General features: G+C 41.2%; 1 protein-coding gene across 1 annotated transcript; it reads right to left on the bottom strand.

Moving 5' to 3' along the window:
* Positions 1-308: 308 nt before the first annotated feature.
* Positions 309-20120, bottom strand: LOC137273219 (ankyrin repeat domain-containing protein 50-like). Its single transcript, XM_067805727.1, has 8 exons — positions 19839-20120; positions 12701-12785; positions 9019-9470; positions 8058-8616; positions 7468-7655; positions 3832-4041; positions 1819-1920; positions 309-407 (listed from the first exon to the last, which is right to left on the bottom strand). Exons 1-8 carry the CDS (start codon positions 20118-20120, stop codon positions 309-311), a joined length of 1977 nt encoding a protein of 658 aa, XP_067661828.1.
* Between the last annotated feature and the right edge of the window lie 4484 nt (positions 20121-24604).

Genomic DNA, 24604 nt, shown 5'->3' with positions numbered 1-24604 from the left:
GATTTAATATGCGGTAAAAACGTTAAGTGTGAATCAAAGATTAGACCCAAGAACGTAGCTTCCTTAACAAGATCCGCTGTAGAGTAAATGAAACTCCAACAAACAGCTCAGTTGACAACATGTTTCCTGCTACATTCTGCAAGTAGGGAACCTGAGCGCAGTCGTCTGATATTTCGTACCTCACCCGCGACGCCATGTATACCTTTTGATACGGCAAACGTGACCAGCGGATTGGTTGAACCGGGCCCATTTAACCACCCGTCTAGGTGAAGTAAGGGTCGAAGGGGTGTGTTGAGCAAGGGGAACGGTTACACGCTTCCAGTGCCCTCAACCTCCAGACTCCCGTCCTCAATCGACACAGGGCTGCAACCCACGGCAAACGGGTTGTGGTGGCTCGCCATGGGTGCCTGATAGATGTAGTCAACACGTCTGCGTTTATAAAAAGGATCTAGTCAATACATCAGTGTCTCTAACAACATTGATGCAGTCAACACGTCAGTGTCTATAACAACATGGATGCAGCCAGCACCTCAGTGTCTGTAACAACATGGATGTAGTCAACACGTCAGTGTCTATAACAACATGGATATAGTCCATACATCAGTGAGCCACCTCCTCGTAATGGGTGCTGGGTAACGCTGAGAGCTGTTCAAATCCCCATGTGAACCCGGGTCAACAAGGTCCATAGTACCCTTTTGCTGGTTGCAACCTGTTTGCCGTGGATTGCGTCCGGTGTCGTTGGAGGACAGTAGCTTGGTGGTTAAGGGCAGTAGCAGCCTGCAACCGTATTCCTTTAGCCAAACGCACCACCTCGACACTTCCTTCACCTAGACCAGTGGTAGAATCGGGCCGATTCTATCAGTCGGTTGATCATGCCAAGCCCTGCTGTAAAACTATGTGCATTTACGCAATATTGTGAATAATATATAACATTTTTAAGCCTTGGCGGATTTATTGAAGTCCTCAAATCCACGTATATTTTGCTAGAGTCTTTTGCCCAAAATCCGGTCGCCCATGGGCCACTCTGGCGGAATAATTACTTTGTAAAGTTTCTGCTGGAGTATATCATCCTTGGTGCTGCGAGATCCCGGTGTGTAGCAGTAAGAGACAACAGGCAGCAAATCTCCTATCAATGAACTCATTTGTCGGCATTCCTGTAGCAGTCTCTGGTCATTTTACACTCAACACCACCAAAGGCATAGTGAGAGACCGAGACAGACTTCTTTCAGATATGATGGAAATAGATATTGCCTCTGAAATGAAGGAGCAGGGTGTTTCGTATGTGAAGCATTTCACTACCCGGAAAAACAATGAGATACAACAAATCAATATCTGTTTGTTTTCATTCTCCATCCCCAACTGCTCCTATATCAGTAAAGGCTGGTTACTGTCACATCACAGTGGAAACGTATGTCTTCAATCCACTGAGATGTTTAAACTGACAAAAGTATGGGTATGGTGTAATTACGTGCACATTGTCAGTTGTGTGTGCTCATTGTGGTGAGAAGACGCACACAACATATCTTGATAGTACTTATGAGAAATGCACTAATTCTTCAGGGGATCATTCCTTTTTCTCCAGTGTGCCAGTGTCCAGTTTGGAGGCAGCAGATGGAGATAAACAAGCTCAAATTTACACAAAATATTAGTTTCTGTGAAGCCAAACAAATTATCTAAAGATCCGACATATCAGAAACCTATGCTTCAAAAACCAGAACACAATCTGAGGCATCCACTCAATGTCTAATTCACTCACTCACTCAGGCTGTCAAACAAACTTGACTTGGGTGAAACCAGACTCTAAACAGGTTTTCTCACCTGCAGTTTCCATTGAGACCTCTGAGCCACTTCCGGAATGTCAGTCAGGGTCAGTTTCCAATCATTCCTCATCTCAGTCAACCACAAAGTCTCAATCATCAACTGAACAACAAAATCCTAAAGGGAAATATAAACCTAAGCCTGATTATTCCAAAAAGCAAAATAGCAGAGCCCAAAAAGAAGCTGAAAATAAAATGAAGCTTTATAACAAATATGTATCATTTAAGGACATGGACGTGTCCGAAAACGTTCCATCAAGGGTGCAAGGCTTGTCGCCCTCTAAAAGAGTGCAGGGTAGATCCCCAATAAATGCACCGAAAAGACAGTTTATTGACATTCTGTTATACAATGGAGCTGCACAGGACTAAAAAATACTTACAATGATTTACTGTTATTGGTCCAGAATTGTACACCATCAGCAGTCTGTCAGCAGGAGACTTATCTCAAATAGACAGATTCTTTTGACCTTCGCCGATTTCATTTCAATGCTTATCATTCTTTCTCAACTCCGGGTGATCGAGCCCCTGGCGGTTCTCCGATCCTTATCAAACAGAATATTTCCATAGCCCAGTTACACTTGCCACTGGACTCCAGACTGTTGCCGTTCTACTCACTTTACGTGTTACACTTACATTATGCTCTTTGTATATCGCACCGTCTTCAACTCAACCTTCAAAATCTACATGACCAACTACCCAAACCTTGTGTTATTGTGGGATATTTAAATGGCCAAAACCCACTCTAGGGTGGCACAAATACTAATTTTAAAGGTAAACTATTGGAGGACTCCTGTCACACTGAACAGATAATGATTAAGGCATATACAATAACGGTTCCAAGACATAAATTACATCCTGGCACGAGGACTCAAACTTATAGAGTGAGGAGGAGGTCAGACAACCTCTGGGAGGAGAGACAACCTCTGACTAATAACAATGGCGTCACCGCCGGCGAAACGTGATTGAGAACGGTGTGGATGAATTCTGCTTGTGGTACTTTGGTATCCGTCGTTTGTGAATGATATATAAAGAGGAAAGTTATACGTATGTAATTTTTAATGTAACATAGTTGACAGACCCTAACTAACGAGTGAAATGAGTTATGTTACCCACCCACGTACACGATGTCATCTACGATATATCACGCTGTAGGTATCGTGTGTAAGCTCATCATAGTTCTTCATTTAATTTAACTCACAATGTACTCCTATGCGGCTCCTTATGCTCCTTATCGGGATACTTCGTGAAAGATCGTTGGTGTTCCTACGTTAGGAAAACAAATTTGAGCATGCTGAAAACTTTTGCACTGATCGTAGAATATGGTATACTCGTGTCGTGCTCGGCAGTGATCGTAGTGTGCACGATTCTGATCGCAGTATGCTCGAAAAAAATTACTTAACACGACAGACACGACACATACGATGGAGCTACGATTGTCAGGTGCAGACTACGTCCTTGTCCTGTGCATGATAGGGACTTCACACGTTCAATGAAAGAGTTCCGTATTACCAGCGTGATACGATATTGAAACGAACTGCTGACACTTGTCACGTACGCACGTGCAAGTGGCGGAAAATACCGCCAAATTTATTTGATCTAATTATCGTCATATTATTGCTGCTGGGTAGAAAGGTAGTACAGTATTTTACGGGAATATCGCGAATAATGCCTCCCAGAAAAAATGCACTGAAGGGGACTAAACAGAGACAGGAAAGAAACGGAAGAAAGCTGAAGGATGTCGCCCAAGGGAAAGGAGAAAGGGGTCCCTCTTGCACACAGGCCACGGACACGGACACAGATATTCGATCATGAGAAACCTTCCTGGAACATCAAGGATGAACAATATGGAGAAGACGGGCAGTGTGTTAGGGAATACAAACATGCAAAATGAGGATGATGTAATCGGTATTGTCACGCCACCTCGTCGCATCCTACACGCTCGAGTGAAGATGTCCAAGAAGGTCCCAGGCTCTTATAAGAAGGCCACAGGCAATTGCCCGCCATTTGCATCTACTTCCACATACAGGAAGCGGTATTGGCTGTCCACAAGGGCCATGAATATAAGACTGTGGAAACCCTTGTAGTTGCAGAATACGGATCCGGAACCACTGGGTGCTCTTATCACGACATGCTTGCCGTCAAGAACCCCCAAACAGCTGTGAAAGCTCCATCTGTTTGGGAAACCTGCAGCTTCTGCTTTCCACTCTTCTTCTTTTGACGGGAACTGCAAAAGATAAATGCATAATGTTGATTATTTTCGATTAGAAAAATACGGGAAATCACGAGTTGCCGCCAATCAAATCATAGGCTGAAATATTTGTGGATTTTGACTCTTATTCATACCTTTAGGAAGTCCTTTGCAAACTCCTGGATGATAACGGTGCATGTCTCTGGCGCTAAGTGGGAAATGGTGTTGTTGACCTCCCTGAACCCTTGCTCAAACGTAAAATGCTGGCCCCAGGGGTTCTCCCATGAAGATCGTTTATCTTTCTATCTTAGGGCCAAAACAAACCAAAAAACCTTGGAACAACGCGGAGTCCATGTGTAAGAAGTTTTGGTAGCCTTCATGGTCTTCATGTGCCAGGTCCTGCTGCAGGGTACTATAAAAACCGAACTTTTTGTCGACGAAGAAGACAGGATCTTGCCCTAAACCTTCTGGGCAATCTTTTTCCCTTCGATGTCTACGTTTACGGACAACCAAAGTAGTGTATTGACATCGTAGGAACATTGCTGTAAAGTCGTGGAATATTCTTGGTAAGCTCGGGGTATGATCGCACACTATTCTAACGTAGTCGTGTGAAGTTCTTCTGAATGCAGAAAGGTCTACATACTAGATAGTTTACGGTTCGTGGTAAACTCGGCGGTCAGATCGTGTACGTGGGCGGGTAGCATTACATGTCCGATGAAAACTTGTCTCGGCCATAGACGTATTTTCTGTCGAACTAAGTAATCAATCTAGCCCGTCTAAGATACTGGCTGGGAAGTGAACTGAAGCATGTTGTTTTTGTCCTGTAAACTCCCATCGTAATTTTATAAAAACCGCGGATCGTTTTGATAGCTATAAATAGATCGTCAACACTGCGCTAGGCGTCTTCAGTTCGATCTGTTATCCGACGTTCAAAGTTTGGTTAATCATTTATGTGAAGTCATTGGTTTCTGCCTTTTGTGTACATTTTTGCAGAAAAATGTGTCCATACTAGTAGATGTATCTGGACATACCCAGAAGCAAATATTCAGCAGCTTATCTTCAGCAAATCCCAGAAAACTTTCCCTCTTAAAATTTGCACACCATCCTAAAATGACACTGAATATATGGAAATATATATCCGAATTTACAAACTTCCACAATACTGGACTTCAGAAACTACCAGCGTTTCTGTTCAGGTATATAACACCACCATAACACAGAGAGGATCCAAGCTACACTCATCCAGTTACCAAAACAATTAACTAGGTACCTCTACAGAGATGATTACTAATGTACATAAGGTGCAAAGAATATATCCACAGTTCAAAGCATGTTTCAATATTCATTTCAGTTACATGAATAGTCGGAGCGGTGGGGTAGCCTAGTGGTTAAAGCGTTCGCTCGTCACGCCGAAGACCCGCGTTCGATTCCCCACATGGGTACAATGTGTGAAGCCCATTTTCTGGTGTCCCCCAACGTGATTTTGCAGGAATATTGCTAAAAGCGGCGTAAAACTAAACTCACTCACTACATGAATAGTCAACTGATATTTTGTTATTCTCTTCCAAGACTGAATAAAGCCTGACCATTGTGTGGCCAAAATGTATCATTTGCTGTTGTCTTTTTTCAAACTCTCTGGATATTGAGATAACTTTTTTATGAGTCACGATACGAGTAATGACTCTCAGATTAATCTTATTAGTGAATATATTATTTTGAACAAAATATCTTAAAGCAGGAGCCAAGAAACTAAGTTAGTGCCAAGTCATTGCTCTGCCATGACATGTGTGTAGTGTTTGAATGCCTGGTTCTGCTTTCAAACTACATGAATCTAGTGTGTCAGTCAGTTAGGCATAATAATTTATAATTGATTACATTATGATTTTTATGGCCTTTCTACGTTTACGAAAGTATGCAAGATTCTTAAATGACATCTTGCTATAATTTCCAGTGAAGTAATTAAAATGACAGTTTTAATGCCTGTATTATTCCTACACTGTATCAGTGTATCTCTCCTGTATGTAATACAGTATGTTGTAACAAAAAGTAAAACAAAATATTTAAGGCACAGTTTTATAGACCCTCATTTGAAATGCTATTCATAATTTGGATATTGCGTGATGGAAATCTGCTTACACTGTCCCCTTGAATAAAAAAATATTACTTCTCAAATATTTTGCTCTATTAACAGATAGTGTACTGCACATTAGCTGTAGCCCTTCAGATTTTGCTTTTGAAACTTGACAACATCGCAAATTCAAGAATATGTGAGATCGAAGGCAAAAATATCCATCACATTCTACTTTGATTCTGCCATTTTGGTTGTCCCTAAACGACATGTTTACATTGTTTCATGGCCTTCCCACTTGTCTCTTCTCAGCTTTATGGTCTACCAACTCAACGCCAAGTATTCACTAAAACGTTAAGCAAAAACAATTCACACAATTTCGAGAACTATGGTGCCGACAAGTAACTGATCGTGAGGCCTATCGCATTTCCGGAGCCACTTCAAATTATTTGTCTTCATTAAAACTGTTTGTGGAAGGTACTCATCAAATCGCATCAATGTATAATAGATACTGCAAGTTCAAAATGTTTTCATATATCTCATGTAAATTGTTTTCGTCACGATATGGCTAGAATATTACCGATGTGGCGTTAAATAGTAACTCACTCACCCCATGCGTCAGTGTCTGTAACAGCATGGCTGTATTGAACTCCTCAGTGTCTGTAACAACATGGATGTATTGGACACGTCAGTGTCTGTAACAGCATGACTGTATTGAACACCTCAGTGTCTGTAACAACATGGCTGTATTGGACACGTCAGTGTCTGTAACAACATGGATGTATTGAGCACCTCAGTGTCTGTCACAACATGGCTGTATTGAACACGTCAGTGTCTGTAACAACATGGCTGTATTGGACACCTCAGTGTCTGTAACAACATGGCTGTATTGGACACCCCAGTGTCGATAACAACATGGCTGTATTGAACACGTCAGTGTCTGTAACAACATGGACGTAGTCAACACGTCAGTGTCTATAACAGCATAGATGTAATCAACACGTGTTTAATGGGCATTCTAGAAGTTGGTGAGTCAAAAATGAAACATATAGCTTTATGGATTACAACTTCTTTTTTACATCTAACGATGTAAGAATCTACATCGAAACGTCGCTCAAAAAGAAGCTGTAATCGATAAAGCTGTATGTAGTCAACACGTCAGTGTCTGTAATAACACGGATGAAGACAACAGGTCAGTGTCTATAAAAACATGGATGTTGGCCGCATGTCAGTGACTATAAAAGCATGGATGTTGGCCATATGTCAGTGACTGTAACACCATGGAGGGTGTGTGTTTTAAATTAAACAGAAATCTGTCACAATGTTGATAACAGCCGCTGTATAAAATGGTGGTACCATTATAGGGCAGCCTAATTTATGCTAGCGTTTGTTACAGAGGGGGACTCAGCTCCTCTACTCACGAGAAATTCTACCACGTCTTTACGTCCGTACTTTGCTGCCACCATCACTGATGTCATGTTCTGCATTCCTCTACAGTTGATGTCCACTATATTCTGTGAAACAACAAACCTCACGACCTCAACATTTCCTCCCTGGCATGCATAGTGAAGTATGTTGTTACCTCCTTTATCTACAAGAGAGACATTAGCTCCTTTGCCCACGAGTAGCTCTACCACATCTTTATGTCCCAATTCTGCTGCCGCCATTAAGGGTGTCCTCTCTTGGAATCCTCTACTGTTGATATCCACATTACTCTGTGAGAGGACATACGTCACTGTCTGCACATGTCCTCCCACACAGGCCCAGTGAAGGACAGTTTCACCGTTCATATCCACAAGAGACACGTCAGCTCCTCTACTTACAAGTAGCTCTAACACTTTTGTATGTCCTCTTTCCGCTGCTGCCATCATCGGCGTTCTCTTTATCCACCCTCTACTGTTGATGTCCACATTACTCTCTGAGAGGATATACATCACTGTTTGTACATGTCCTCCCACACAGGCCCAGTGAAGGACTTTTTCACCAACCGTATCGACAAGAGACACGTCAGCTCCTCTACTTACCAGCAACTTTACCACTTCTGTATGTCCTCTTTCCGCTGCTGCCATCATCGGCGTTCTCTTCTTCCATCCTCTACTGTTGATGTCCACATTACTCTGTGAGAGGATATACATCACTGTTTGTACATGTCCTCCCACACAGGCCCAGTGAAGGACATTTTCACCAACCGTATCGACAAGAGACACGTCAGCTCCTCTACTTACCAGCAACTTTACCACTTCTGTATGACCTCTTTCCGCTGCTGCCATCATCGGCGTTCTCTTCTTCCACCCACTACTGTTGATGTCCACATTACTCTGTGAGAGGATATACATCACTGTTTGTACATGTCCTCCCACACAGGCCCAGTGGAGGACGTTTTCACCAACCGTATCGACAAGAGACACGTCAGCTCCTCTACTTACCAGCAACTTTACCACTTCTGTATGTCCTCTTTCCGCTGCTGCCATCATCGGCGTTCTCTTTATCCACCCTCTACTGTTGATGTCCACATTACTCTGTGACAGGACATACTTCACTAACTCCAGGTTTCCTCTCGAACAGGCAAAGTGAAGTATGTTGCTACCATTGTCAGATACAAGTGACACGTCAGCTCCATTCTCTACGAGCAGCTTTACCACTTCTTTATGTCCCATTTCTGCTGCGTTCATCACTGCTGTTTTCCTCATCACCCCTCTACTGTTGATGTCAACAATGTTCTGTGAGAGGACATATTTCACCATGTCCATATTTCCTTCCTGACAGGCAGAGTGAAGCATGTTTGCATGATTGTAATATTTGAGTGATCCATCAGCTCTTTTACTCACGAGTAACTTAACCACTTCTTTGAGGCCATAATGTCTTGCCAACATGATGGGTGTCATCTTATGTGACCCTCTACTGTCGATATCCACAATCTTCTTGGAGAGGATGTACTTCACCACCTCCACGTCTCCTCCACGACAGGCGCAGTGAAGGACGTTGTCATCTGTTTCATCCACAAGTGACATGTCAGCTCCTTTACCTACAAGTAACTCCACCACGTCTTTGTGTCCATTCTCTGCTGCCAGCATCACAGCTGTTCTCCCACACTGTACTCTACCATTGATGTCCAACATGTTTTGTGAAAGAACATACTTCACCACCTCTACATCTCCCCCCAGGCAAGCTGAGTGAAGGATGTTCATGTCGAATCTATCTAACAGTGACATGTTAGCCCCTTTACTTACAAGCAACTTCACCACTTCCTCATGTTTCTCACCGGCTGCCCACATCACTGGCGTTCTACCAATCCACTCTTGACAATTCACATCTGCCCGTCCATGTGACAATAAGGATTTCACCCGTGACAAGTCCCCAGTCTTTGAGGCGGTATGAAGATCACATAATGACTGAGCTGTAATGCAATGTTAAACTATATCCATATCTATGAGATGAAAGGAACTAGGCATGATATGGTTTCGCGCTGGTCATGGGAGGACGCTACTCTATGTCCCTTGCAGATGCCACATTGATACGCGTTCTACCAATCGATTCCTGACACTTAATATCCGTTTATTATTGTGTCAAGATGAGATTTACCTTTGACAGTTCCCTGTTTTTTTTAGGTACTGTGCAGTTCGCAGAATGATGGTACTGTACTGTACTGTACTGTATTTTACGGAAGCGTAGTAGGGCCACGGAGAAAAAAGTTGTTGGTGTCATCTCCTACGTAGGACATACTATCTGCAACGTAGTACTTAATATATCCTTTAAAAGGTTCGGATTATGAAGTGCGGTTATTAAAATGAGAAACGTTTGGTTATGCAGGACGTTAGATAGTAGAAATATAGTAGCATGTTTATCAGTCCCTCCTGGATTCCGCTGCAATTTTATGAGAATTCCGCGGCAAATTAAAGCAAATTCTGCACCCCACTTTTCAATATTCTGCAAAACATTGTGCGGCTAGAACATTTAGAAGAAACAACAAAAACATTCTACAGACCTTCATAGTTTAATTCTTTCTCACTGATCTAAAGTTATGTCGACAGTACACATCACATCTTGAGTGACAAAGCACCCACACCTTTTTCTGTGTTTGAGAATCAAACACTCGCTGAAAGTTATTTCTCTCCTCTCAGGTGTAACTTCTGGTTAGATGCAGGCAATTTTATACATAAAAGAAATCTGAAATAATTTCAAAATGATCGATTTTGAGAATGCAATTGTAGTGTCAAATTCATCGAATATTACTTCAAAAATGCCTAAAACTTCTTTTATTAATGAAGTATCTTTAATCATGATTATTTTGAAAATGTTACGATAAATATGTCAGTCCTTTTTATGTGTAACCAACCCTACTTTTGACATTAGCTTTACGTTTCGTTTCGGCTGACAGTCCGTTTTCACACAGTTTTTAAAATGAGCAAATTCCGCGACAGAAAAGTGGAAAATTCTGCACGGATACTGCACGCGAAAGCGTTTTCCGCTGGCCAGACGTTTTTGGCATGACAAAATAAATTCCGCGATTGTTTCTGCAACTGCGGAATCGCGGAATCCACGAGGGACTGAAATTTATGACACCAACGCAGTGTTAGAATTCAGTGTTATTGTGTGTGTATGTGTGAGAGAGAGTGAGTGAGTTTAGTTTTACTCCACACTCAGCAATATTCCAAAGATATGGCGGCGGTCCGTAAATAATCGAGTCTGGACCAGACAATCCAGTGACCAACAACATGAGCATCGATCTGTGCAATTGGGAACCGATGACATGTGTCAACCAATCAAGAACCTGGCCATCCGATTCCGTTAGTCGCCTCTTACGACAAGCATAGTCGCTTTTTATGGCAAGCATGGGTTGCTGAAGGTCTATTCTACCCCGGGATCTTCACGGGTCTCTCTCTCTCTCTGTGTGTGTGTGCGCGCGCGAGCGTGTGTGTATGTGTTACGTTTGGGTGACGTGGACCTTGGTCGTATAGCAGTTATGGGTTTTCACTCTCTCACTCTCTCTCACACACAGATACACACACGAACTCACGGACGCACACACACAGAGGAGTGGGGAAAAGTTTCTGATCTCAAATTCGCGTTATGACACCTCCTCGGTAAGTTTTGCTTGTCTTTATATGAAGCTAGGTTGGATCAGATATACCGCTCGTTTGCGGTTTGTTTGTTTTTCGTAATTGTTTACAACGTGACTTGACTTGGGTGGAAAAGTGTTGAATGCGGCGTAAAGCAATACGGAATTAACAAAGGCAAAAAATTGTCATTATAGTCGTTTGTAGAAGTATAAGGATGTACGTACGCATAGCCTGCCACCGATAGACACGTCTGTCGATAATGACTAATGTGCAACGACCTCTGAAATATCCAGCGCAAAATAGAAAAAAATGTGCAACATGTAACAGTGAACTAGCTGCAACGCATAACAATAGGGCAAAGTGAACGCTTGGCAGTAGAGTACAACAGTCGATCCAAGACATGAATGCAATATGCAACAATTATACTACTCATCAAAAGTCTAGACTCACTTAAAACACCCGCTATATGTTATACATGTGTACATGGTTACAACGAAGATGAATTTCTCCACCAACTTGGGGGAAACAACTGCAAACCTTCTGCAAGATTAATTGCACGAGGATGATTCATCAAATTGCAGAAAAGCATGTGCAAATACTGCTGGTGTAAACTTTTGATAGGACTTTGCCATTTTCACCAAGTTTAATCATTTGTTGAACGCATTGCAATAATGTTGTCAACGTTACGAATTTGTTTTATTATACATCAGTTCATGTGTAAACAGTACCTTTAAACAGTATGGAATATTTTGCAAAATCCAGTTTAGAACAGTTGACTGAAGTTTGTTGGCTACATTTATACCAGTGAGCCTAAACTTTTGATGAGTACTGTAGTCTAATAGCGAAAGAAACAGTAGACTCTTAGAGTAAATGAAACACATGATAGTAGAATAGTACACATAACTGTAGACTCTGAACGTAAATGAAACACATGGTTGTAAACTCTAAAACAGTGCCTGAAACAGTCAAAAAGGAAATGGTTTCCAAGTCTAGGGGAACTAGGTTGACCATTCATATTAATGTATATCAACATATATCGAGCATCTCCTACAGGAGATGATAAGTTCTACGTAGGAGATAGTAAGTCCTACGTAGATGATAGTAAGACCTCGGTAGGAGATAGTAAGTACTAAGTCCTACGTAGAAGATACTAAGTAGTAAGCATAATGTGGGATATACTGACTCCTACGTAGGATATACTATCTCCTACGTGGGACTTAGTATCTCCTACGTGGGGCTTATTATCTCCCCCGTAGGACTTAGATAGTATCTCCTACGTAGGAGATAATGAGACTAAGTACACTTTCCACCTTTGTCCTAGTGCGCTTCCGAAATATTTCGCACCAAACCTGGTCAGCATTGATGAAACATTTGTGCATTATGTACACTTTTCTGAATTCAAACTCAGTTCCAATCCCACTACTCTATGTCCCTTGCAGATGCCACATTGATCCGCGTTCTACTTCTCGTTACTTCTACTCTACGAGTGATGGCCTCATAGATGAAAACATAAGGTACTTACATATTTACGCTGAACACCAAACATCTTTTGACGTTAGACATTTACCTTCAACACAAACATTTCCACATCCATTTTCCAAGCACTGGGAGGTCATACTGCAGACTTTGGATCCACAAGGTTTAGACAGAACCTTTAAACGACAAGAAAATGTGAGCATGAGAACAAGTGTGGACACCTGCAGAAATGAAACACATAGTATCTAACACTTAAGTGTTTATACATAACTAAACATTGCAGAAGTATTTACTGCTGCTTTGAATAAGGGATATTGGAGACCAGTAGCTCACGCAAGGTCACCATGTAGGGGATTATGAGGACTTTTAGTGTGGAATGGTGTTTCAGCTTTGGGACTTACACAGCACCTTAGACATTTGCACTTGTACACAATGCTAGGCCTGCCACGGCATCACCGGTAAATCGGTATACGAAATTGTACCAATTACGTATCGTGCTACGTTTATGATGTGCCGGTATACGGACAGAGATTGATTTGTTCAATTTCAACCCATTCAGTACCCTAGGGAAGACTTCCGCCCGTAAACACCCAAAGTTCCAATGGTGAGAAAAAAGATATAGATGCATATTCAGGTAACACATGGGTGATGGTGTTGGGTGGGAATTGGGCAGAACTATTTCCAATTGGCAACGGGTCCACTTTAAAGTTGTCTAATAGCAAAGTACTGACGTTTCGAGGAAATCATTGAAACTGAGTAAGTTAGTGAATAAAAAATCAAAAGTTTTCATAAAAGTTGTCAAACGTACATCTACGCTCCTAACTTCTTCTTTTCATGCGATCATGTTATGTAAGTCAAGTGACATCTCCGCTTTCATCACGTTGATCTTCATGTTCGGACATGATGTTTCATGTGAAAACAACTGTGTAAATAATACTTGCCATCAATGACGATACATCCAACAAGTTCCATACCTTATCTATATATGGCAATTTGTTGATAAACACGTTCAGAATAGCATTATTGTCCCCAAAACATTTGTCTATTTTTTTTCGTTTCTGAGGAAGTTATCCATTGCTGTAATATAACTGACTTAGGCTACATGCATGGTTCTCACCAATCATGAACCTTACAGCAGACTGGGGCTAAAAATTAGACACAAATCTTTATCCAATAAAATCGCTTCTTACACCAGGCAAGGTTCCTGTGGTATAATGTGGTACATGTGATTGAATTAATACTTTATATAAGTATTTTCCGATTTATTAAAAACAAAAATATAAAACAAATTTGTTATTATGGCATCTTACAAATGGATTCAAATAGCGGGAACGTTCGTCTTCGTCGGTGTTTATCTCTAGGCCGCTAATGTTTCTTTCTCTCTCTCTCTCTCTCTCACACACACACACACACACACACACACACACACACACATTTTCCAAGAAAGACGAAACCTTCCTATAACTGCCATAACCTTAAAACCGTTTCTGCGCCCCTGTAAAAGCTTATGTTTCTCATGTTTCAATTGCTTCCCATTTCTATTCGGTGTAATGAAAGGGCATTGTCCCTAATACAGATTGACTTTTGCTAATCTTCAGTGTTTTTTTAAATCATTTCTTAAAAATGTGGATTTAAAGACTATGTCACACGATTGTGACTTCAATTACGCGTTTCTTGAGTAACGGATGTGCACAGTAGACTCTTTTAATTGTTTAATCCAACATCCTTTGTTGTTAAAAGAAGTTAAAGTATATACATAGCATGAAAGGGCTGATGGAGGGCATGGTGTAAGCTTGTCATATATATGAATTGAGAAATCATACAATTATCTGGGTTATCTCTCTTCTGGAAAGCAGTTACAATTAAAAAAAGACTTGTTGACAGTTTGGTTCATAGTAATGTGTTGAGCTGGTCCTTTTTGAAGGGTCTAGTGACATGCAAAACCAGTTAAACATGTAGTGAGTGTCGACGTCTACAAAGTTTTTTTTTAAAATCAAAATCTACACAGAAGAATGTCCTGGGTTTCTTTGAAACGAAGCAATACAATGCACAATGGCTACGCACATATCCTGTGATTCAATTTGAAAGTAAAAGAAAGTTACAAAGCAGTTGTTCTTTCACAATATATCGTAATACGCATAACAATACAGGAGAGTGTATCGCAATTTATCTCACCTCACACATATATGCCGTTTTCTTATTGACTGTGCGCTCTTCTATTATTTTCAATGTACCCTGCTTACAAGAGAGGTGCATTGCAATACACCCGTTGCCAATAGCAACACATTCGGTACTTGCTCTCATTTTTATCTCGAATAACATTCACGTTTGACGTACGGAAATTACCGATGTTTAGCGAATTTCATGTCGATGGAGACCCGTGAAGGTCCCGGGGTAGAATAGGCCATGCTTGCTATGCTTGTCGTAAGAGGCGACTAACGGGATCGGGTGGTCAGACTAGCTGACTTGGCTGACACATGTCATCGGTTCCATATTTGCGCAGATTGATGCTCATGTTGTTGATCACTGGATTGTCTGGTCCAGACTCGATTATTTGCAGACCGTCGCCATATAGCTGGAATATTGCTAAGTGCGACGTAAAACTAAACTCACTCACTCATGTCGATGGAAGGGGTATAACATTAAATTTGTTTTTCTAGTGTCGCCTGCAAAATCTAGCGACGGCGACGAAAAGATTTGCCTCACATTTCAGTCAATAAATTTTGACAAACGTTCAAATTTAGTCCGTGAGAATACTAAGAAGACAAAATTAGCGCGGCGACTTCGCAAAGACAATACCTCCGGGAAAAACATTAAGATGCAAGATTCGAAGTGCACATCACCAAAGGGAACATAAACAAACATCGGGGGTACATCAACCCTTGGGCACCTCGTGAGCAGTGAAAAATTTAAATTTCGCAAAACGAAATTCGGGGCGATACACGGCCCTACACACTACTATCCAATATATAAGAGTGTGAGCAAATGGTTGACTTGAACTGGTTCGTACGGCATGTCAACACCCTGGAGTTGCCTTCAGTAATTTCCGTCAATAAAATGATATTGCCAAATTATAAAACAAGTGGTTACTTATACGCATGCGTATTTACAAGTTACGATACGCTTCCGTCTCAAGCAGCTGAAGATAAGATGTCAACTCGCGTGGGAAAAGAGACTTCTTATTGATCCAAATCAGAAAATATTAGAAATATGAAAGGAATATGAATGTTTTATAATTTACCTTGAGATATTTAATGTGTGGGAAGATCAAAGTTCGACCGCCAAATATGTGACTATGGAATATCGAATTCTGAATCACTTTCATAGCATTTCCTTCAAAACCTCCGCATCCTCGAAAGGTTAGTATGAAACACGATACACTCGAATTTATTTGGATTTAAAAAATGTGAAGCAATTTTCGTTGGCCCATTTCTGAACTTTGTGAAACAGATGTATATGGTTGTCCTCCACTATTAATTTCTTAAGCTTAAAGGCGTCCTGCCTTAAGGAAGATTCTGATCCTGATTTCACACCGTAGGGAGTCCAATAGTTTGTTGTGCAAGAAAAACCTGTGATATAAAAATACCCCTCATTCAAAATGTACGCATCAATTTTAGTTTCTATGCTATACTGCAAACCGCATTGCACATAGTGTCTGTTATCAAAGTGAGAGACTCACTGATTTCTGATCATACTCAAAGGTTTTACAAACATATCCAGCTGAAATGCCCCTAGGGAACTGGGTAATATACAGTGTAGATATTATCCTTTCCGAAAACTAAGTTACATCCCTCCATTACCCGAGCCGAGTTAACTCTAACGTTTCCGGGGTCCATCCAATATGTCGGACAAGTCAGTTATCGGAAAGGGCAATGTGTTGTGACATGTGATCTTTGAACAAAGGCCCTACCCATTAAACAAAACAATTTCATCTTAAGTTGGATTTACCCATGACATAATGCAATTCTCAGTTGATCTTCATCTTCAAATGCAAAAAGTAGTGGCCTGTTCATAGAGACAATAATATAATGGGATAAAAGCTATACGTCGTTTTCCCACCATTGCGATGTCACTGACACACACACATTCAATCTGACATTAATTAATGCTCACAGAATAACCCCGTGATGATCCGCGGTTATTTCGTTATCTTTAAACGAAACGTCACCAGGAAACCTTCGAAACATGTGAAATGATACGTTTCCACCAATTTCATGGGTGCATGTGTGCATGTTCACATAAATGACATTTCTCTGTTACAACATTTTTTTCTCCGCTTATTTTTCAGTTTGTGTCACACTGTTATTATAAGGGTCCAGAAATTAAGAGAAACAGGTTAGGTCTGGAAACTGCGCTTGTCTGACACATATTCAAAGAAAACGTAAGGTTTTACACTATGAAGTATTTTCTCTTAAACTGAAAAAAATGTTATTCACTATTCTTACATGGTTACGTGGAATGCTTGAATTTGATTGGTCAATCAATAAAATCAGTCGGTATCAGTTTGGATTGAAAATACGTCTGATTTCACGACGCTTCATTGCGCACGTATACAACACTTCCGCACTACTTCAGCTTGACCACCGACATGGCTATTATCAACACAAAAGACGTGATGTAAACGCGTACAAAACGTTTGTTAAAATTCGAAAAAATGTAGTTTTCTGATTTTTCTTCAGCGAATATAAGGAGTGAGTGAGTGAGTTAATATTTAACGTCACACCGGCAATATTTCAGCCATATCGTGACGAGAACATTTAACATTCAAATGGAATGTATAGATGTGTTAAAAATCTGTCAACGAAGGACAGTAAAACAGCTAAAATATCACAGTTAGAATTAAAACTACCATGGGAAGTTAAAACTAATATCACTACTTTGACAATACGATATAAAAACAGGCTATAGATCACCAACAACCGAATATAAGGGAAACTCACTATCATCCTACTGTCTATTATAGAAACATTCAAACTGAATTACAATACACAGTCACAAACATAAACAAACAATATCTAACTTATAATATCTACATATAAATCAAAATACCTTGTGAAAATACATCCCTATCTATACAAAATATGTAGAAAACTGTGAGTAAACATTTGCCTACCTGGTAAATGGTATATTTGTTTCCATTTAGAATGGGAAATTCACAAGATAACGGTCAGGCGAAACACCGAATTTATGCCACTTATAGATCTATTCAACCATGTCCTGCTGCATAGTTCAAAATACGAGGGGGGTGTCAATACGTTTTAAGCCTTGAGCACTTTTCATACCCAGGTGTCACAGCCTATGGTACGACATTGAACCTTGGGGTGTAGCTGATGTGATATATAAGTTTTGGTATCCTCCTCTCAGACGTTATTGAACAGCTCACATTGACAGAAAGAGACCTCCCTTACGGCAGTGAAAATGAATAAAATTGAGTATAGAGCAGAAATTAAGTTTTTAGTTCTTGAAGGAAACTCGGCGAAGAATATTGAAGAAAGGCTTTCAGCAGTTTATGAGATGTCTTCCCCTTCATCTGCTACCATCAAACGATGGGTCAATGAATTGAAGCATGGTAGAGAGAGTCTTGAAGATGACCCCGGTCCAGGTCGCCCAACAACAAACACTAGTCAGGAAAACATTGACAGAGTGCATAGACTTGTGCTGGAAAATCGTCGAATCACACTCCACGAGTTAGAGGAGACCTCAGGCTTTTCACACGGATCCATCGAGACAATTCTTCATGAACATCTCGTCATGTCTAAGGTGTGCGCAAGATGGGTGCCAAGAATGCTTACAGATGAAATGAAGCAAACAAGGGTCACCATACGCAACTCCAAGCTAATCAGATACAACAAGAATCCAGAAGCACTTTAGGCTAGTAACCTGTGATGAAACCTGGATCCACCACTATGATCCTGAGAACAAACAAGAATCCATGGAATGGAAACCTGTCACTTCACCCAGGACCAAAAAGTTCAAAGCCTCCAGATCAGTGCAGAAGGTAATGGCGACAGTCTTCTGGGATTGCAAAGGCGTCATCCACATAGATTACTTATCAAAAGGAAGAACAATGAATGGGGAATATTACGCTAACTTGTTGAGGCAAGTGCGACAGTCAATCAAGGAGAAGCGTCGGGGCAAGATCAGGCGTGGTATTCCTCCACATCCAGACAATGCTCCAGTATACACCTCTCGCGTTGCAGCCGCTGCTGTCCAGGAATGCGGGTACAAAATCTTGCTGCTTTCCCCCTACTCTCCAGACGTGGCACCAAGTGATTACCATCTGTTCCCAAATCTCAAGAAACATTTGTGTGGTCGTAGATTTCAGGATGATAATGAGCTTATCGCTGCTACTGAGGCTTGGTTTGAGGACCTAAATGGCGCATTCTACAGAGATGGCATCAGCGCCTGGCAGAAAAGATGGAACAAGTGTCTTGACTCACATGGGGACTATGTTGAAAAATAAATGTGGTTCATACCAATATTTTGTGTTTTTCTGTGCAAGGATCAAAACGTATTGACATCCCCTTGTAAATGTCAAAAGTTGAACCACCACAAATCTGCTCTCTGCTAGCCTTCCCGCAAGACTGTCACTACTGCAGATCTTTGTTCGTAACACTTGTAACAATGTTTAAAAAATACGAACGCCACCTACGACAGACGAGTTCCATTCGCCTCTCGTCCAATGCCGTATTACACAGTGTCTTCCGCGGAAGGAAGGAGTTCGATTTAAAAACTGTCACGGCAGATCAGAGATAAACGTACCTTTTGGGGAAATTAGATGAATTTTATGCAGAATGGATAGTCTCTAAATGAATCATTTGAAACCTCAAGCTCAACCTCAAGCGATCGGTTCCCAATGAAATTAAGTGACTATGAATTCTGCATAACATTCATCTAATTTCCCAACACAGTACGTTTATCTTTACATACATACTATACTACATACATACTTACATACATACTCTCACAGTGAGTGAGTAATAATTTTAAATCACATCGGCGATATCGTGATTAATATCTGGAAAAACCTTTTCTATCTGTCCGTTATACGATTTGTCTCCATTTGTTCTCTAATCGTTATCTCTCTCTCTACACACACACACACACACACACACACACACACACACACACACACACACACACACACACAAGGAACGAGTAATATACACGTACCGAAACACATCAACATAAGCAGGCAATGCCATCGAAGTGGCACAAACATAGCTTACAGTGGGAGGATTCTCAGTACGTTCACTGGATCCGTCCTTATCTTCAGTCATGATGGATGCTTCACTGGACCACCGACAGGATGCAAATATGAAGGAATCTTGGAAACATTCAGCTTTGCAGAATTTCATGACAACATTTTTACAAACAACAGATCCTCTCTTCATCTTCTCCGTCAGATGAAGTTCACATTTCTTTGTGCAGCATGTGGAAAGCACAACGATGAAGTAAGCAGTCGTTGTTAAAACAGCATTTAGACTACTGCTTGAGCCAACATGCATCATGATGAAGAGTTCACAGATGACTGCAGAATCCACACGCTGATTAAAGGACTACCAGAAGCTGCAACACAATTGACGTATTAGCAACAGGTTGACTATTGATCTTAACAGGGCGTTTTCGAAACACTAAGAAACGTACGAATGTTTGGCTGGCCCGTTGGTTTTTGGTGCTCAACGCCACAGTCAGCAAATATTTCAGCTATACAGCGCTGGTCTGTAAGTAACTGAATCTGGACCAGGCAATCCAGTGATCACCAGCATGAGCATCGATCTAAAAAATACGACGACGAAGTCGTCAAGAATGACCACCCGCTCCTGTTAATTGCCTCTTACAGCAGGTTTGGATTGCTGAAGACAAATTCTAAATTAGTTTTACGCCCCCTCAACAATATTCCAGCAATAGGGCGGCTAACCTGTTAGAGAACACCAGGTGTTTTGATAGTGTGTTAATAATAGTGGTTCATAAACATGTGCTCAAAACAAGGTTGAAATGATACAACCGAACTGTAATTATGAAATGTTTTTTCCACTCACTACGTATATCCTCCTAAGCCAGTGCATTTTAAATATTTGTGCTTTTTCACAATTTCTGCTGAATCCGGGAGTATCAAAGGTTCAGCTTAATAAAATACAACTTCGGACTATAATGGTCAGAAAGCCACTGTACAATTGCTACAGTGTGTATTTATTACTATTATGTCCTGTGCGTGACAAACGGCTTTAGTCAAGTAGTTTCACAAATTACTGTATGTACAATCCTATCTTTGGTATGCGTATGGTATGCAGTTACCTTTGATGTATGACATTCCACGAAACTACTCAGTGTGCTTATGTGAGGGAATGGATGTTTATCCATATATTATTTATATGTCCGTATATATCTTCGGCAAAATTTCAGCCTTATCGCGACGAGTACAATTAATTTTATGCATAATAATTAATGACAGATTGTAACAGCCCATCAACAAAAGACATTAAATTAACTAGAGTATCACGGATTCCAATTTAAAGCCAGTAATCAGATCTAAAACAGTTTAACCACAGATTACAATGAAAGGTAAAAACAGGCTGTATATTGCAAACAACTGAAGGTAGATCACCATACAAGGGAAGGTAGTTTTTGTTGCTTTAGCCGTGGTGGCTGTGTTCAACACGTCAGTGGCTGTAGCAACATGGATGTTGGTACTGGGGCTGGGGTTGAGGGAGTGGCTGTGGGTGAGGTGACTGTAGTCAGCACATCAGAATAGATTTAAAGTTGGGGCTGTGGCTGTTGAGGAGATGGTGGTCTTTGTGGCTGGGGTTGTGGTGGTGTTTGGTGTCGTCGCTGTGGCTGTGGTGGTGATGGTGGGTGTCGTCGCTGGGGCTGTGGTGGTGATGGTGGTTCTGACTGTGGCTCTTGTTCTGGTGATAGTGTTTTTGCTGTGGTTGTGAATGTGGTGGTGGTGGCTGTTGTGGTAGTGGGTGTCGTCGCTGTGGCTGTGGTGGTGATGGTGGTTGTGACTGTGGCTGTTGTTGGGGCGATGGTGTTTTGGCTGTGGCTGTGGTGGTGATGGTGCTGTGGCTGTGGTTGTGACTGTGGCTGCGGTAATGATGGTGGCTGTGGGTTTGGTTGCGGTTGTGATGGTGGCTGTGGATGTGGATGTGACTGTGGTAGTGATGGTGTTGTGGCTATGGCTTTTGTGGCGTTGGTGGTGTGGCTGTGACTGCGGTTATGATGGTGGTTGTGCCTGTGGTTGTAGCTATGGACGTGGTAGTGGTGGTCCCAGTGGCTATGGTGATGGTGGTTGTGCCTGTGGTTGTAGCTATGGACGTGGTAGTGGTGGTCCCAGTGGCTATGGTGATGGTGGTTGTGCCTGTGGTTGTAGCTATGGACGTGGTAGTGGTGGTCCCAGTGGCTATGGTGATGGTGGCTGTCTCTGTGGCTGTGATTGTGATGGTGGCTGTCTCTGTGGCTGTGGCTGTTGAGGTGGTCTCTGTGGCTTTTGCTGTGGAGGTGGTGGTGGTCGCTCTAGCTGTGGTGATTGTGGTCGCTGTGGCTGTGGCTGTGGCTGTGGAGGTGGTGGTGGTGGTGCCTGTTGTGGCTGTGGAGATTTGGTGGCTATAGCTGTAGTGGTCGCTATGGCTATGACTGTTGCGGTCGTTACTGTGATGGCTGTATTCAACACGTCAGTGGCTGTAACAACATGGGTGTACTGGCTGGTCTGTGGATGTGGATGTGGATGTGGATGTGGATGTGGATGTGGATGTGGATGTGGATGTGGATGTGATGGCAGTTGTGGTGGTGTAGTGTGTGGCTGGGGTGGGGATGGTGTTGGAGGATTTATATTCTTCAAATTCATATAAATTTGGAGATGTGTCAGTTTCAACGAATGGTACTATGCTGGTAACATGACAACAATTCTGGTATCAACGCTTGCACAGCATCTCTCATGGCAATCGCGCATTCTGCTTTTCCTGGATTCTCAGTGCCTTGTGAAAGGTTGATGTTGCTGTGTTGGGTATCAAAATACTTAATGTTTCAGGGCTTGCCAGCTGTGTGAAGCTGATATGTTGACGTCCTTCACAGGACACAGAGTGATGTTGTTGATGTCAAAGCGTTGAGTTGATCATTGCAATGCTTAACAAGAAAAAAGACTTGTCATCCCTGTTGCTTACAACTCCTAGAATGCCTCTCAAACAGTGCACCTCAAGACGTTGTCAACACTAACACTACCACAAATATTTGAATTTTAGGAAAAGATTTAACACAAACCAGCTCATCATGGTGAATGCCAACATGTAGGGGAATTATTGCCGACGACAAAACGATTGAAAAAAGAAACGTTGATGAAAAACATTACGTTACATTTACCTTTGTTGACAAATGGTAAAGCTCATCCTACAGTAAATGCACGTGCATCAGGAAATTGTACACGCTTTAAGGCACTGTAAATTTCAAACACCCCACATGCATTGCTTTAAGCCATTACACTACTATTAATAAAAATAACATTTATCCATATACAAAACATATTGTTCAAAGTTTATCCAACAATTCTATTTCTATAAAAAAACCAGTTATTGAATCATAATTTACTTTAAAAGATCCTTAATTGTTTTGAGATTGAAATATGTATCCCTTGTGATAGCAAAACAGTCCCCCTTATGTTCTGGTCCTTTTTGCAAAAGTCATTATTCTTAATGTATTTGTGAGATGAAATACAGCTTCTACCCTTTTCAGTAAAGTTTGCTTAGACGTGATGAATCATTTTCTAGATAAATATTTGAAATATCCTCTATCACAGGAAGATTTCATTATTGCAACGCCTTCAAGAAACATAAATGTTCTAAAAGATTTATGCATATTTTTTATAATGTTAGGATAATAAGAACTGAAAAATCCATGCAATCCACAGTTTTGACTGTTCCCCTGCAAAACACATGTCGGGTGGGGAGGTTTGGAAAAAAATGTTTGCTGTTTCAGTTCCCTCTAAGGCCTGTACCCGTTATGATTTGTTTCCGTCGTCCAGGTATTGTGAATACGCATAAACTCCTTTACATTAAGTACAAATATGAGTTATTTGCCTAATGGAACTCTAAGGATTAACTTTCTGATGAATGGCACATTTACAGATCACAGCCAAGCCCGGTCTATCTCCACTTTTCCATGAATCTCCGGTAATAAAGGCTAATTTTCACCAACATTACTCCCAGTGAATTGATTATGGGCAATATATAGCATGTACTGCAAATATTAAAACACCTGTTAATGTTATTAGGTTAGTACTTACAGTCAATAACCGGTGGGCATTTACGTCGTACGTTGTGCGTTATAATCGATATAAATGGTAACCAACCGGTTGTTTTCTGTCGTAACAAAGCACGATACAAAATACAATACATTATTGACGAGGTTAGAATTGTGCCATGGCAATGAGATGTTAGATCGTTATAAGATAAACACGAATCCAATGATATGCTATTGATAGTTTTCGCCTTTTCGGGTTTTTTTGTCGTGGATGAACACAACCAATGAAAAGACAACATTGCAGTCTGTCCACCTATATACATGTACACAATATCAGAGTGTCACGACACACGCTGACAAATTACACAGCAGTTATAATTCAGAGCTGATGGTTACCCCCGCTTCCACCTCCACTCGGTTGTGTGATGGAACCTTTTCGTTACTAAAAAGGTCCTTCATAGTTCTTGATTTAAAATAATTGTCCCTTGTGATGGAATATTCAACACAGTCAAGCAAGACATGCTTGACTGTGATTACTTCATCACAAGGGATGCAGAACGGAGGATCCTCACCTCTCAAAAGATATTCATGCCTATACCTAATGTGGCCAATATGACATCTTATATTTAAGAGCTGTTAATATGGCGTTTGCTTCTGCAGTAAATATAGAGCTGTTATCTGGTATTCTAGTAGACATTGTTCTGGATCCAATGACAGTGGCACAAGCAACTGCGCCACAGTCCATGAACTCATCTGTAAA

This window comes from Haliotis asinina, chromosome 1 (assembly GCF_037392515.1).
Source record: "Haliotis asinina isolate JCU_RB_2024 chromosome 1, JCU_Hal_asi_v2, whole genome shotgun sequence".
NCBI classification, from domain to species: Eukaryota; Metazoa; Mollusca; class Gastropoda; order Lepetellida; family Haliotidae; genus Haliotis; species Haliotis asinina.
This window is presented reverse-complemented; position numbering and strand designations above follow the sequence as displayed.